Source organism: Epinephelus moara, chromosome 6 (assembly GCF_006386435.1).
Source record: "Epinephelus moara isolate mb chromosome 6, YSFRI_EMoa_1.0, whole genome shotgun sequence".
Lineage (NCBI taxonomy): Eukaryota > Metazoa > Chordata > Actinopteri > Perciformes > Serranidae > Epinephelus > Epinephelus moara.
The window spans coordinates 16,321,189-16,333,615 of NC_065511.1; the positions used below are offsets into that span (position 1 = coordinate 16,321,189).

Here is a 12,427-nt window from a genome sequence, read left to right on the forward strand (position 1 = left end):
ACTTATGAGCCCTTAAAGTCGGGGGACTGTGTGAAGAAATGGTTGTCATTCCTACACGGTTCATACTACATTTTTGAAAAAAGCCTTAAATGAAAGCTGAGAGTCTGCACTTTAAGCAGGTATTCATTGTTTCATTTAAAACCCATTGTGGTGGTGTACAGAGCCAAAATGACGACAACTGTATCATTGTCCAAATAATTATGGACCTGACTGTATTTACAATATAGCGTGTCTGTTTACTTTTTTAAGAAAAAAAGCAACGTATTGAATTTAGAATAAAAAGATTAAAGCCCCATCCCTCTAAAACGTTAAGACTATACACAAAAAGCAATTTATGTTTAGGAAGTACTTTTTTTTTTGTCATTATACTGTGATGAGGTACCTGTTTTGCTCACTATCCATAATGACTTTGACCAACTGGCTAATATCGGCCATTTCTTTTCGGCCTCAAAAAAATATAATTTTGCCCAGAGAAGGGGAGCAGCAACATTTTATCCACCTTCAATTCCAATTAGACTGTCCTACACAATCCTGGGAGGGCTGAGATGTCATAGTGGTCTTCACTGGCTTTCTTGAAGTAAATTAACCTTAAAAAACTGGCATGCGTGTCCATTTTTGGTGCTTAATTGTTCAAAATAAGCTTTGAGATTAAATTTAGAGTGACTCTGCTGCTGTTAATGAGGGAAGAGGTAAGATAACAGAGACATTAGAGGATACAGTTGTTGGGTGGATGTAAATAATTAGAAGATAATTAACAAAAGGCAGTTTTGACCACATAATATGCACAATTAATGTAATATAAGGATAACATTTGTAAGATGTATGTATCCTAAAAACAAATAAGCTATTTAGGAATATATACTTAGAATATAAGTAGTGCATGTGATGTGAGACACCCATGTGGTACCCACATTATGTGCTGATAGGTTTTTGATATCTTGATTAAAACACCTCTAATTAAAAGTTGCAGCGAATTCCCTGCCTATCAGATTGTGTTAAATGGTGTCTCATAACGTGTGTAGTCCCCACGCTTGTCTACCTGCAGTAACTCTGACATATGAGCCTGCCATAGATTGAGATGGGTGTGGAGCATTCATGCTTTTATGAGTGTCATGATTTCTAATCTTGCTCGACCAATTACATTAACTGACAGCTCAGGAGACTCAAAGGAGCTGTTAAATTATACTGGAATACTGGATCTTTCTCGGGAATGGCTGCGTCGCTTGTTGTCAGAAACATGGTTTCATGCTATAAGAATTTAAACATAACAGGGCTATATTTTGTTATTCTTAGAGTGCTTTGAATATTTTTTCAGCCCTCTCTTTTAGCGTTTGATGTTGGGAGTCAAAAAGATCAGATTTAATTTTCTATAATAGAAATTTTGGACAGCCAGCCAGCAGGAGATGATTAAATAGAAAACAAGGTTACTGGCATTGATAGTCCGGACACTCAGTCACTCACTATGTTATTTAGTGTATAGACACCTCATACTTTCAAGGAGCCTTAAACGAGTGTCTGCAGGATATTACGTTCTGACAGCAGTACTCTAGATTTTATAGACATTGACCTTCATGTTTCATTTGTGGAGCAGAATTCAAAACAATTACGCAGGCTGTTCTCCTTCAGCCTTGGCAAGAGTTAATCAATAGTGAATACTCTTCATGTGACATGCATTAGCTGAAGATGACATTACTATGGTGTCGATTATATGGAAGTGCGATTGCTGTGAGGTACAGCATAGAAATAATTTTCTTGAATGTGTCACTCGTTCTGAAAGGAAAGGAGTACTGATGTCACTTCAGCACGATTCTCCAAGCATGTGTAGGAGGGTATATATCACCTGTAAAATATTGATGAGTTTGAAATCGTGGCAAGCTGAAAGCTGAAATATGTGTTTTTCCACCTTTTTCTGACAGCCATTTTTTTCCCCTTTGTGATAATTAGAATATTTTCAAACCCTCTAGTGGCTGATGGATATAAAAAGGGTGATTATCATTGACCTGTATGAGTTAAACCCTCGTCCTTGACAAACAGCAGCTGGTTCTTCATTGTGAGAACACATTGTACTACTCCACTTAGAACCTGAAGGATCTCATTCACCCTGAGTGACAGCTTTGGTCATGGTCCTATGAGAAAACCAACAAATGCTAGGTAACTCTGGGTTACCTAGCATTTGTACAGTTTAATCTGATGAACAGTTGTGTCTGCATCAGGAGTGGGAAGAAAAGGGATAATGGAGCTGATATGCCATTTATTTTTGTAGTATACATCAACTGTCATTAATGATGAAATACATGTGATGGTTTGGTCTGATAAACATATTGCAGTTGGTGGCAGAAGAACAATGGATCTCATTAGAACAAAGCAACAATGAAAAAGCAAAATTTCATCAACCTATTAGGATGCTTGTTACTGTGTTAGCCAGCAGGGCTACATCTCAATAAAAAGGAAATGCATTTCACTCTGGGGTTTTTTTTTTGTGTGTGTTGAGTGCAATAATCCAAAGGATTCTGGTGTGCAAGGCTGGGTTACCACAGTCCTTAATGGACAAAAAGTGGAGCCAGACACTGTGTAGAAGGTAGCTGGCCGGATACAAGGCCAATTGGCACCGTCTGAAAAGCAATAAAGAAATTGTAACTGTAATGGACCTTTTTTTTCCATTTTGATTTCTACTCATGCTCAAATATATCACAGTGCCGGAAAATGTCAGCTCAATATGGCCAGTGACTCCAATTCAACATTCATCTGAGAGCCAAGAGGCTTGATAAATATGTTACTTGTGGCACTGGTAGAAACAAGGTGCGCTTTGAGAGGAATAGCTTTCACAATTGAAAGATGTGATTTGCGTGGCCTGCGAGAGATGAAATAACATCAGGGTCGAACTGTTTATGTCGGCATAGAGCGAGAGGCAAGTGTGCTGCCATGCAAAACTCCACTGAGGTATTAAAGGAAAATAATATTATGTGGACAAGGATGCATGCTCTGGTTCAGTACTGTCATAAAATAAAGCTCTTTTACATCATATATCACAAGCAGAACTGGTCATTATCATGGCTGGCTTGCCTTTGGGTCCATAGAATTACATCCTATGAAGTGATTTTTCACAGATGCTCATTTAAAATCCATGTATTAGTGGGTCGAATGATGCTTTTAAATGTGTGATGGTTTGCTGCTGCCCCACTCTGACCCCTGCCCACTCCTGGCTCGGCAGACTTCAACTTTGTTGAGACTGACTCTCTCGCTTTCAATCTTTTCTCCTTTGTCTAGTTCCCTGTGGTGGAGTGTTAACTGAGCGCAGAGGCACTATCCTCTCTCCTGGATACCCAGAGCCGTATGCCAACTATCTGAACTGTGCCTGGAAAATCTCTGTTCCTGAGGGAGCCGGCATCCAAGTGAGAGGACACAGACGCAAATCTTAGTAGTATAATATTTAATGAGAGATTAAAAGATGTTTTGGGGATGCATGGGTGAATTATTAATCAGTCAGCTTTTTTGCTACTCAAGTACATTTGTGTTTTTGTATCTTGTGTATTTTTCAGGCTGTCTTCAGCATTTGTATCAAGGTGTCTTTGTCTTTCAGATTCAGGTTGTGACCTTCGCCACGGAGCATAACTGGGACTCGCTGGATTTTTTTGACGGGGTTGATGGCAATGCTCCAAGGCTTGGTAGCTACTCAGGTAAAACAGATACAACTGGATTTTAGTTGTCAGCTCCCTCTTGAATTTCAATCAGATGTCACAGGGCCCCAGCAGCAGACAGATGCGGTGATGGAGCTGATGACATTTGGCATGTCCTTTGAGAATGCTGTCTAAAAACCAGTTAAAGAAGTCAAAGAAGAAATAATGTTCCTCCTCCTTCAGACAATATTCCTGTCTCTGCATTAGAGATCTTCATAATGTAGCCCCCGTTTCAGTCTGGAGCTTTACAAATGTAGTGTTGCCTTAGGGCACACACTAATGAAAATGGTGCTCTTGCCACATGGTAACCTGCTAGAAACAGGCCATCACATCATTTTAGATGCTGGATCCCGGTATCAGAGGGACTGGTGTAGCATAATGACTTCTGCCTCTATATCGGCTATCAGGTTTATGAGACTAGGTGTCAGATTTCTCAAGTGGTGGATATCTCATTTTGGAACAAAACTCTTTACATATTGTAATAGCTTCACAGTACAGCTCTCACTGTGTAGGACAGCGTGCGGTGTGAAAAGGCTAAGCCATTTTAAATGGCTAGCAATCAATTTTATCTGGGGCTAAACTGATGAAGGTGATTATGAATATATGTAAAAGTCCCCTTGCAAATTGCTGAAGACATACGCCTGGAATAGAGAATATGATCCTAGACCTCAGTGTTGCCACACATACTGAATATTCTGCAGTGCAAATTCAGAGTTAGAATAAAAGATCATGTTCGTGTTCATTGGTTTAGTTTTTAAGGGTCTGACTGAAGATCCAAAGGACGTGTTGAACACCTTAAAATGTGTAACAGAGACTGCATATTTGATCTATGTAGTGAAACAATCTTTGTTGAAAATGTTGAAGTAGCAACATTAGTAAGTAGAATGTAATCATGTTAGTGTTTCCACAAAAATTCAGAGCATTTGTGCTTGCTGGCTTGAAATTCTAATCTGTATATCACTGCACAATGTTGACTATTGTAATGCTTTCTTCTCTGGTTGACCCAGAAGGACTTACATACGTTGCAGGTTATTCAAATGTGTTCTCTGCCCAAGGATGGCACAAAATACATTCTCTACCTTTTTACATTTTAAACGCACTCTGCTCTGTTATTTTATTTCTTGATATGAGTGATTGCCTGTGATTTATTGCATTATGTGAGGCACTTTGTGTTTTAGTTTTTCACCATCATTTCATTTGTACCTGCTGATATACTCAGCAACCCCAATTTAGCGAGGTTATGGAGGTGAAATGGCTGCTGCTGAAAGCCAGAGAGTCCAGGCTCATACTTGAATTTGGCTCTGGGTAAAATAAAAAAGTGGAATCCAGAGAATGATTTAACAAAATTGCAGCACAGTTATTACTGTATCTACATTATTATCTATACTGAAGATAACTGAAGTGCAATAAATGTTCACATGTTGCTTGGGTGCTCTCAAATCTGGAATATGGACTAGACGTGGTCTTTTCTGTCTTTTGTTTGTTTAATACAGGTACAACAATTCCTCAACTGCTGAACAGCACGTCCAACAACCTGTACCTGACCTTCCAGTCTGACATCAGTGTGTCCGCTGCTGGCTTTCACTTGGAGTACACAGGTATGAGGAGAGACGGCTTGTCTGCCTGCCTGTCACTTTGTCTGCTGTCAGTTGGTTTCCATGTGTCCATCTGCCACTGGCTTCCAGCTGCTGCACAGAGGTATAAGGAATAAGGGAGACAGCTGGTCTGGGTGGCACAGTTGGACATAGAAAGAGAGTTTGAGGTTAGCGAGTGACTGGGCAAAGTTTCTTCTTCCTCTGTATCTTCAAATTCTCGGCCTTTGTCTCTGCTCCTCTGGCATTCTGGCATGGTATTCCCCAGTGGTCTTTATTAAGTCCTCCTACAAGCTACTGGACCCACATCCTTTTTCATTTAGGGACTAAATTTACTCATCTCTCAGCAGGCTATTCACTTAGGGGCATATTTGCAAAGGAGCATGCTGAACATTTACCGTGCACTAAAATTTAAGGAGTGTAGCTGGCCCCAGTGGAGCGACTGATTTACTAAGTCCTCCCATTCAAAAATTGTGCAAATGAAAATAGGGGTCCTGATGTTCAGGTGATGCATGGAGCTCTTCTGCAGACATTTAATAATACAGTCCTTTGTGACCAACGTCCCTACTGTTATTTACATCTCCTGCACTTTCCCTTTGTCTCCTTTAATGTCATTGTAATTTTCCTCTTTGTTATTTGTCTCTCTAAGGTTAGATGGATTTTAAGTTGGTCCTTTTTCTGTCTCCTTCTCTCAATTGTCTGCTATTTTGTTGCTTACTGCTCACCTACACTTCAAAGCAGTATTCTTGCTAAAATGTCTAGTTATGGGAGACCCATTGTCAGCCATTTTCAGTGAAGTACATTGAGGGCTGTGAAAAAGCGCAGCCATGGGGAAGTAAGAGTGGAGAAGACATGAACACCATAATGTTAAGATAAAACGGGAGCATGACAGTGGCACAAAGGAAGGAAAGAAAGGCCGTGATGAGAGCCTCGCTAACATAACCCAACTTTGAGATCTCATAAAGATGCAACTAAAGAATAACATGGTTTTGACTAAAATCAGTTCCCACTCAAACTAACAGTCCCGCAAATGTGTTGCAAAACAAAAGAAGCATGAAAAAACATAGCTGTCACCAAATCTGTCCTCGCTGTCAGTCGTGTCAGTCCGCGAGCATCATACCACTGCTGAGAACGACTTCACAGTCATGTCTCTCACAGTCGGCGCTCCGTTTCCACAACACCCTCCTCTTTCCTGGAAGCACTCCGTAGCTGTGTCTCTCTGTAGGCTCTTTCCTCTCTGCACTAACCCCCTCCCCCTCCACCGCTACCCACTGCTGAGAATCACTTCAGAACCATGTCTCACAGTCAGCTCTTTCCTCTATGTCTGTCTTACACTTTGCCACTGCTGCCCTTGTAAAGTGCATTCCCTGATGCTTTGTGTAAACCCGGCCCCAGTCAGACTCCTTCCTACTTTTCCTTCTGCTATTCGTTTTTGTGAGGTTTCCTGCCATATGTTTCTACTGTCTGCCTATTGGCAAACATTTATCTATATCTGATCAAGTCATGTTACTTCTCTATGGAACTACTCATTAAGCATTTCTGTTTTTGTGCTCTGTTGTTTCCCATTGTGCAATGTTCTAGTCGACTGCTTATTGCAGAGTTCAGACTCTGATGTATTTGGCCATATTACAGCAGTCCTCTCTTCGGCCCTCTAGTTGGTTGTATGTTTGTATCTTATTTCCAGCCTGTAGTTGGCTTGAACCACCCATTTATTTTGTTCACACTCCAGTTTTTAGCTACAAATTAATGCTCTGAATGCTCAGTACAGTGGGAAGAAAAAGGCAAGAGGGATTGGCACACACCCAGCCAGTCAACCATCTGTTTTAAAATGTTTCCTTTGGGTGATTGTTGCAGTCCATTGAGACCAGTTATAGAAATCTTGTATACCACCCGTCACTACAACTTCTTAAGAGCCAAGCATTTAACCAGCTCTCCTAAGGCAGACAATATGCTATAGTTGAAAACAAAACTGGCATCTCCTCACAGGCAATATGGCGGTTTGCATCCCAAATAAGTCCCACCCTAGGCTTCAATGGCTACAGTCTGCAGAGGCCTGTATTATTTCTACATCAACTACATGAAGTGACTGTTAAAACAAAATGAATCGATTCTGGACATCTTGGGAAGAAATTCAACCTCTGAATCAGCCCTTAGGTCTGTCAATACACTTTTACATTTTCTACTGCACATCTAATTTCAGTCACACCACTCAAAGGACATCATGGCACTGCATATGGTAATTGCAGTTTTCTGTAAAACCTAAACATACTACAGATGAGCATCTTGATAATTACCTGCACTTATGCACTTTTCAAGTAAATTATTATCATATGTTTCATGGCTGAACCTTGCACACTCATTAAAGATCAAGAGCGGAAATCCCCTGGTATATACCCGTACTTGATTAATGCAATCAAACTTGCAATCAAGTTTCACATAATCTCACTACACTTGCTTCTCAAGCAGTGAACCATACTGTAAGCTGTGTTGCAGGAATGTGCACTGAAATTCAATGTAAAATGACTACGCTAGGGTCTTTCTCTCATGTGTCAGTACTGTGCTTCTCTTAGGCCTCTAATTTCATGCTAGTGCAAAGCCATTAGAAGTGTCTCTTTCATCTGGATGCAAGTCTCTTTCTTTGACCTGGCTGCTGTTGTAATTTTTTAGGCTCCTGGCACAAGCCGAGTTCTCCATTAACTGGATGTCTTTGAGAGCTGTTGGAAATGTCGTTCTTAGGTCTGTCACAATAATTATGTCATTGACTTATGGAGGTCAGCAAAAATGGCCATATATCCATGTCCATATATCGTACAATATTTCCCTCTGGTTTATATGTATTTGTTTACATAAGAATGTCACCAACAATTGAGCCGACATGATGCCAGAACAAATAGCAGGGTTTTCCTGACCATTATGAGACTTGGACGCAGTGCCTGAGCTGAATGAACAGAAGAAAAGTATGCTGAGACACGTTTTGCTGTCATTTCTCGTCATGCTGCTTCTGTCCTCTCGTCTGCTCTCTGTTGGAGTTTCACTGTGGGTGGGGCAGCTCCTCTACACACACGCACACACACACACAAACACACACACACACACTTTTTTTCCTAAAAGTTTTTATCTTCAAACAAAAAGTGACATACAGATGTCATTTAGGAGTCAGTATGATCAACTGATGCAGCAGTGAATGTGTCAACCAAACTTACTAACCAACAGATCACATACCCCTATTACAGATAGTGGAGACAACTGAACAGCAACAACAAAAGTAAAGTAGAATAGAAGCTATAATAACACAACACAGTACCATAGCTACTTGCAACAAATACGTTGCTATTAAATTTGCTGCACATTTCGGCAACACTCAGGTCCAGACACGATTACCCTCAAGGTGAAGAGTTCTATCCAATTTGGAGTTCTTAACATGTGAGATGAATGGCTGCCAGGTGTTATAAAATTTGTAAGTAGTGAATCTAACTTTCTCAATTTGCAAAAACTGCATTACATCTCTAATCCAATCAGTATGGCTGGGAGGTGTCTCATCTTTCCACTTAAGAAGAATGAGCTGTCTAGCGATTACAGACGCAAAAGCAATAGCATTTAATTTAAATTTTGGAAGGTTAGTTTTTTCACCAACCACTCCAAATATTGCTATTAGCGGAGACAGATGGAGAGGGGTCTCAAACACCTCCAAGGAGTTTTGGACACACTTCCCAGTACTTGCAAAGTCAAGGGCAGGTCCAAAAAGTGTGGACAACAGATCCTATTTGGTTTTTTTGCACCTAGCACACATAGGATTCACATCAGCACAGCTGTTGACTAATTTCTCCTTAGTGTAGTGAAGATGATAGAGAACTTTAAACTGTATGAACCCATGTTGAGTGCAAATAGATGAGGAGTGGACCCTGTTCAGAACTGAATCTTTTGTGTCCTTATCCAGTTTCAAATTTAGGTCATCTTCCAATCGGCCTCTAATTATAGATGAGGAGGGGCAATCAAAATGAGAAATAATCTCGTATAACTAAGTAACCACACACTTTCCCAGTGGATTAAAAGCCAAAAGATTGTCTAACCAAGTTTTATGTGGTGGATAAGGCAACAGGGTCAAATTAGTTAGCACAAAATTTCTGACTTGTAAGTATCTGTAAAGCTGGTTGTTAGTAAGGTAATATTTTGTTTCAACTACGAGAATGAGGCAAATGTAACGTTGCTATATAGTTCCCCAAAAGATTTAATGTCCTTGTGTTGTCCATATTTTAAAAGCAGAGTCCTGCAGTGATGGAGGGAAAGAATGTTTTTAATCTATCAGTGCTGAGAGGGGCATTAATTCAAGTCCAGATTTCTCCTGAACTGTATCCAGATCCTGAGGGAATTTTCAAGTGACGGGTTATTTTTATATGAAGACATTTCCCCCAGTATGGGTCATGTCAGGAGAGCAGGTAGTGAAGAGATTTTATGAAAGGTTGCGTTATTGTCTAACCAGAATGGTTTCTGTTGACCTAGCATAGTTTTCCTTTCATGCTATGAAAGTTAGCTGCCCAATAGTAATATTCAAAGTTGGACAACACCATTCCCCCTGATAACTTAGGTCTATTCAAAAAGCTTTATGAAATCGTGGAAGCTTTTTATTCTAGATAAATTCTGAATTAGATTTGTCCAGAGTTAAAAAAAAAAAAAAAAAAAAAAATTTTCATGATCAATGTTAGCACACATTGAAACAAACAAAATAGAAATGGTAAAATGTTCATTTTAATCACATTGATTCAGCCAGCCAGGGACAAGAGTAGTGCACCATCTTAGAAAATCTTCCCTGATTGATTTTAAGAGGGTGGTTCAGTTCTGGTCCAAGAGTTCAATATGTAATTGTGTGTTACTGACCCCTAAGTAAGTAAGACATCATCCAAGCTGTGGTATTTATAGGAAGCAGCTCACTCTTCTGAAGGTCCAATTTATAGCCTGACATTTGTCTAAAGAGGTCAAGTTTTTTATAGAAATTGTCAGGAAGTATGTGCTTGCAACATCCCGATAACCAATAAATAAAAAGGCAAAAAGTGCTAAAGAATAATAATAAACAAGTATGTTGTCAATGTAACTTTTACTCTGGTTTTGACTAACCTTTCTGACTTCTTAGGGGTCGAGGATCATCTCCTAAAGCTTACAAAAGCATCATAATCAATACAAGACAGAGGCAACTATTCAGCCTCTTCCCTCATAAGTAGTAGCCAAATATTAATGCTCACAATGATTGGATCACTGTAACAACACGTGAGGAGGGGGTACAGGCAAGCATGATAGCTTATTTTACTTACAAGGGCCATGGATATAGATGTGTTCATTGCCAGTGAGATAGACTAGTCAGTCTGTGTACAAGCCTCACTCAAACTGTGCATGACGCATAGAGTTAAATGACTCAGGCAAAAACGTGTATTTGATGTACCTAAAGTTCCCCTCTCTACTCCACTCATCCCTACTGCGCATGCCACCACCCACCTAAAGTATCCTTGCCTTATGTGAACTCCCAGTTGCTCATTTTGTTGACAGTGTAAAACCACAGTACTGTGCTTTGTACACTTGAACCTTCAGTTTGCTGTTGCATTTGTGTGTATCCTCACAAAGAGACCTTTGTGTGATCTGCATGTGTTGTGTCTGCATGCGCCAAGTAGCTTTCAATTCAGTATATTTTTTTTGTGCTACCTCTTCTACTTTTTTGAATACTCAACAATTGCTGTTTTCTTTACAGGTCCAATATATCATTGAAATGGATACATATATGTAAATGCTCATATTAAATTAAAACCAGGAGCAGGTGAAATTCTCAGCTGAGCTTACTGTGACGACTAACTGGTGACATGCACTACTGAAATTGTATTGGCTAAGTAGAGTGGCCAAGGCATCCTGTTGAAAACATAAATCTAGTTTGATAAGGACGGGAGTCCCTCCAGACGTGGTTGCCTACTCAGAAAAAGTGGGTGTCGACCTTGTCACAGCAGGGTGACAGTAATCCTTGCCAAAATGTGCATTCTAACAGTTTGATTGGAACCCATCTGGAGCTCAACAGGAACCAGTGCCGTCTGTTAGTCGGTACCCACTCTTAACTTGACCAGAGCGCAAAGGTCTGTGTGCCCAGTTAAGATCTGGCACACTGCCTCTGGCTGTGTAAACTGGAGCCTGGCTGTTTGATATGACTGATAAATACAGGCTTCGATATATGCTTACCGACAAAGTGTTTTACTTAACTCTGGTTTTGTTGAAGGCCTACTGACAATCCATGAAGGTTTTGTATGATTAAGTTTATATCTGTTAAATTAATGTATGGATACACATTTACACGTTTTGTTTTGTTCCCATTTGTAATGCAAGTAGTCGTCAGTGGATCCTGTATTATAATATGTCACCAATCCAATATTCAGTCGTTTTCATTCTATTGAAGTAAGAATGCACCGCTTTAGGAAACTGTTTTACACAACACTACAATGAGAAGGCTGATTGTTGCCTACAGTAAGGACACATGATGAAATAGTTTAATTTATAGCTGCATTATTCTTTGATGCCAAACTTACCTGATGGCAGCCTTTTACTATTGTAGCAGACACTGCTTTCATCAATTGCATCATCATATCTCTATTTCAAAGTCATTGGACGTTGTCAAAGTAATACTTTCATTTAAACCCACATCTGACAAAACTTCAAAGAATCCACCCACTCCCCTTGTACAGTAGCTCTTCTTTAGTAGATGTATCTGTGAATATCTGTCATATTGCTTCCTGCTCTGCGCCTCTTGGGTTATTGTCTCCTCCCACCCAAACATCCTCTCTAACTTTCACTAGATGCTCAGTGGAGTCGCCACTCTCGCAATCCAGTGCTCTGAAGAGTTGCCTATAAATTGTTTTTGAATCTTTTGTGGCCATTTTTGCTGGCATGTTTACATTCATCCTCCCACCTACTTGCTGGGACCTGTTAACTCTTTGAGTGGGCTTGTGTGTGAGTGTTTGTACATTTTTGTGTATTTTTTCTTTTTTGAGTGCTGTGTGATTGCGGTATCCATGCCTACACATAGGTTGGGATAGATTGGTCCTTTTTTTGTTGTTGCTGGGTTTGTATATCCTCCTTCCCACTACCTCTCACCCTACGGCCTGCTTACTAATTATGCGTCAAGGAGAA

General features: G+C 40.0%; 1 protein-coding gene across 1 annotated transcript in view; it reads left to right on the forward strand.

Moving 5' to 3' along the window:
• The window catches only part of LOC126391996 (CUB and sushi domain-containing protein 3-like), a 259,847-nt gene that overhangs the window by 157,370 nt on the left and 90,050 nt on the right, over positions 1 to 12,427 (forward strand). Inside the window, exons 35-37 of the mRNA XM_050047075.1 lie at positions 3,268 to 3,392; positions 3,581 to 3,677; positions 5,171 to 5,275. Of these exons, the coding sequence (XP_049903032.1) occupies positions 3,268 to 3,392; positions 3,581 to 3,677; positions 5,171 to 5,275 (327 nt within the window). The remainder of the gene's footprint in view (positions 1 to 3,267; positions 3,393 to 3,580; positions 3,678 to 5,170; positions 5,276 to 12,427) is intronic.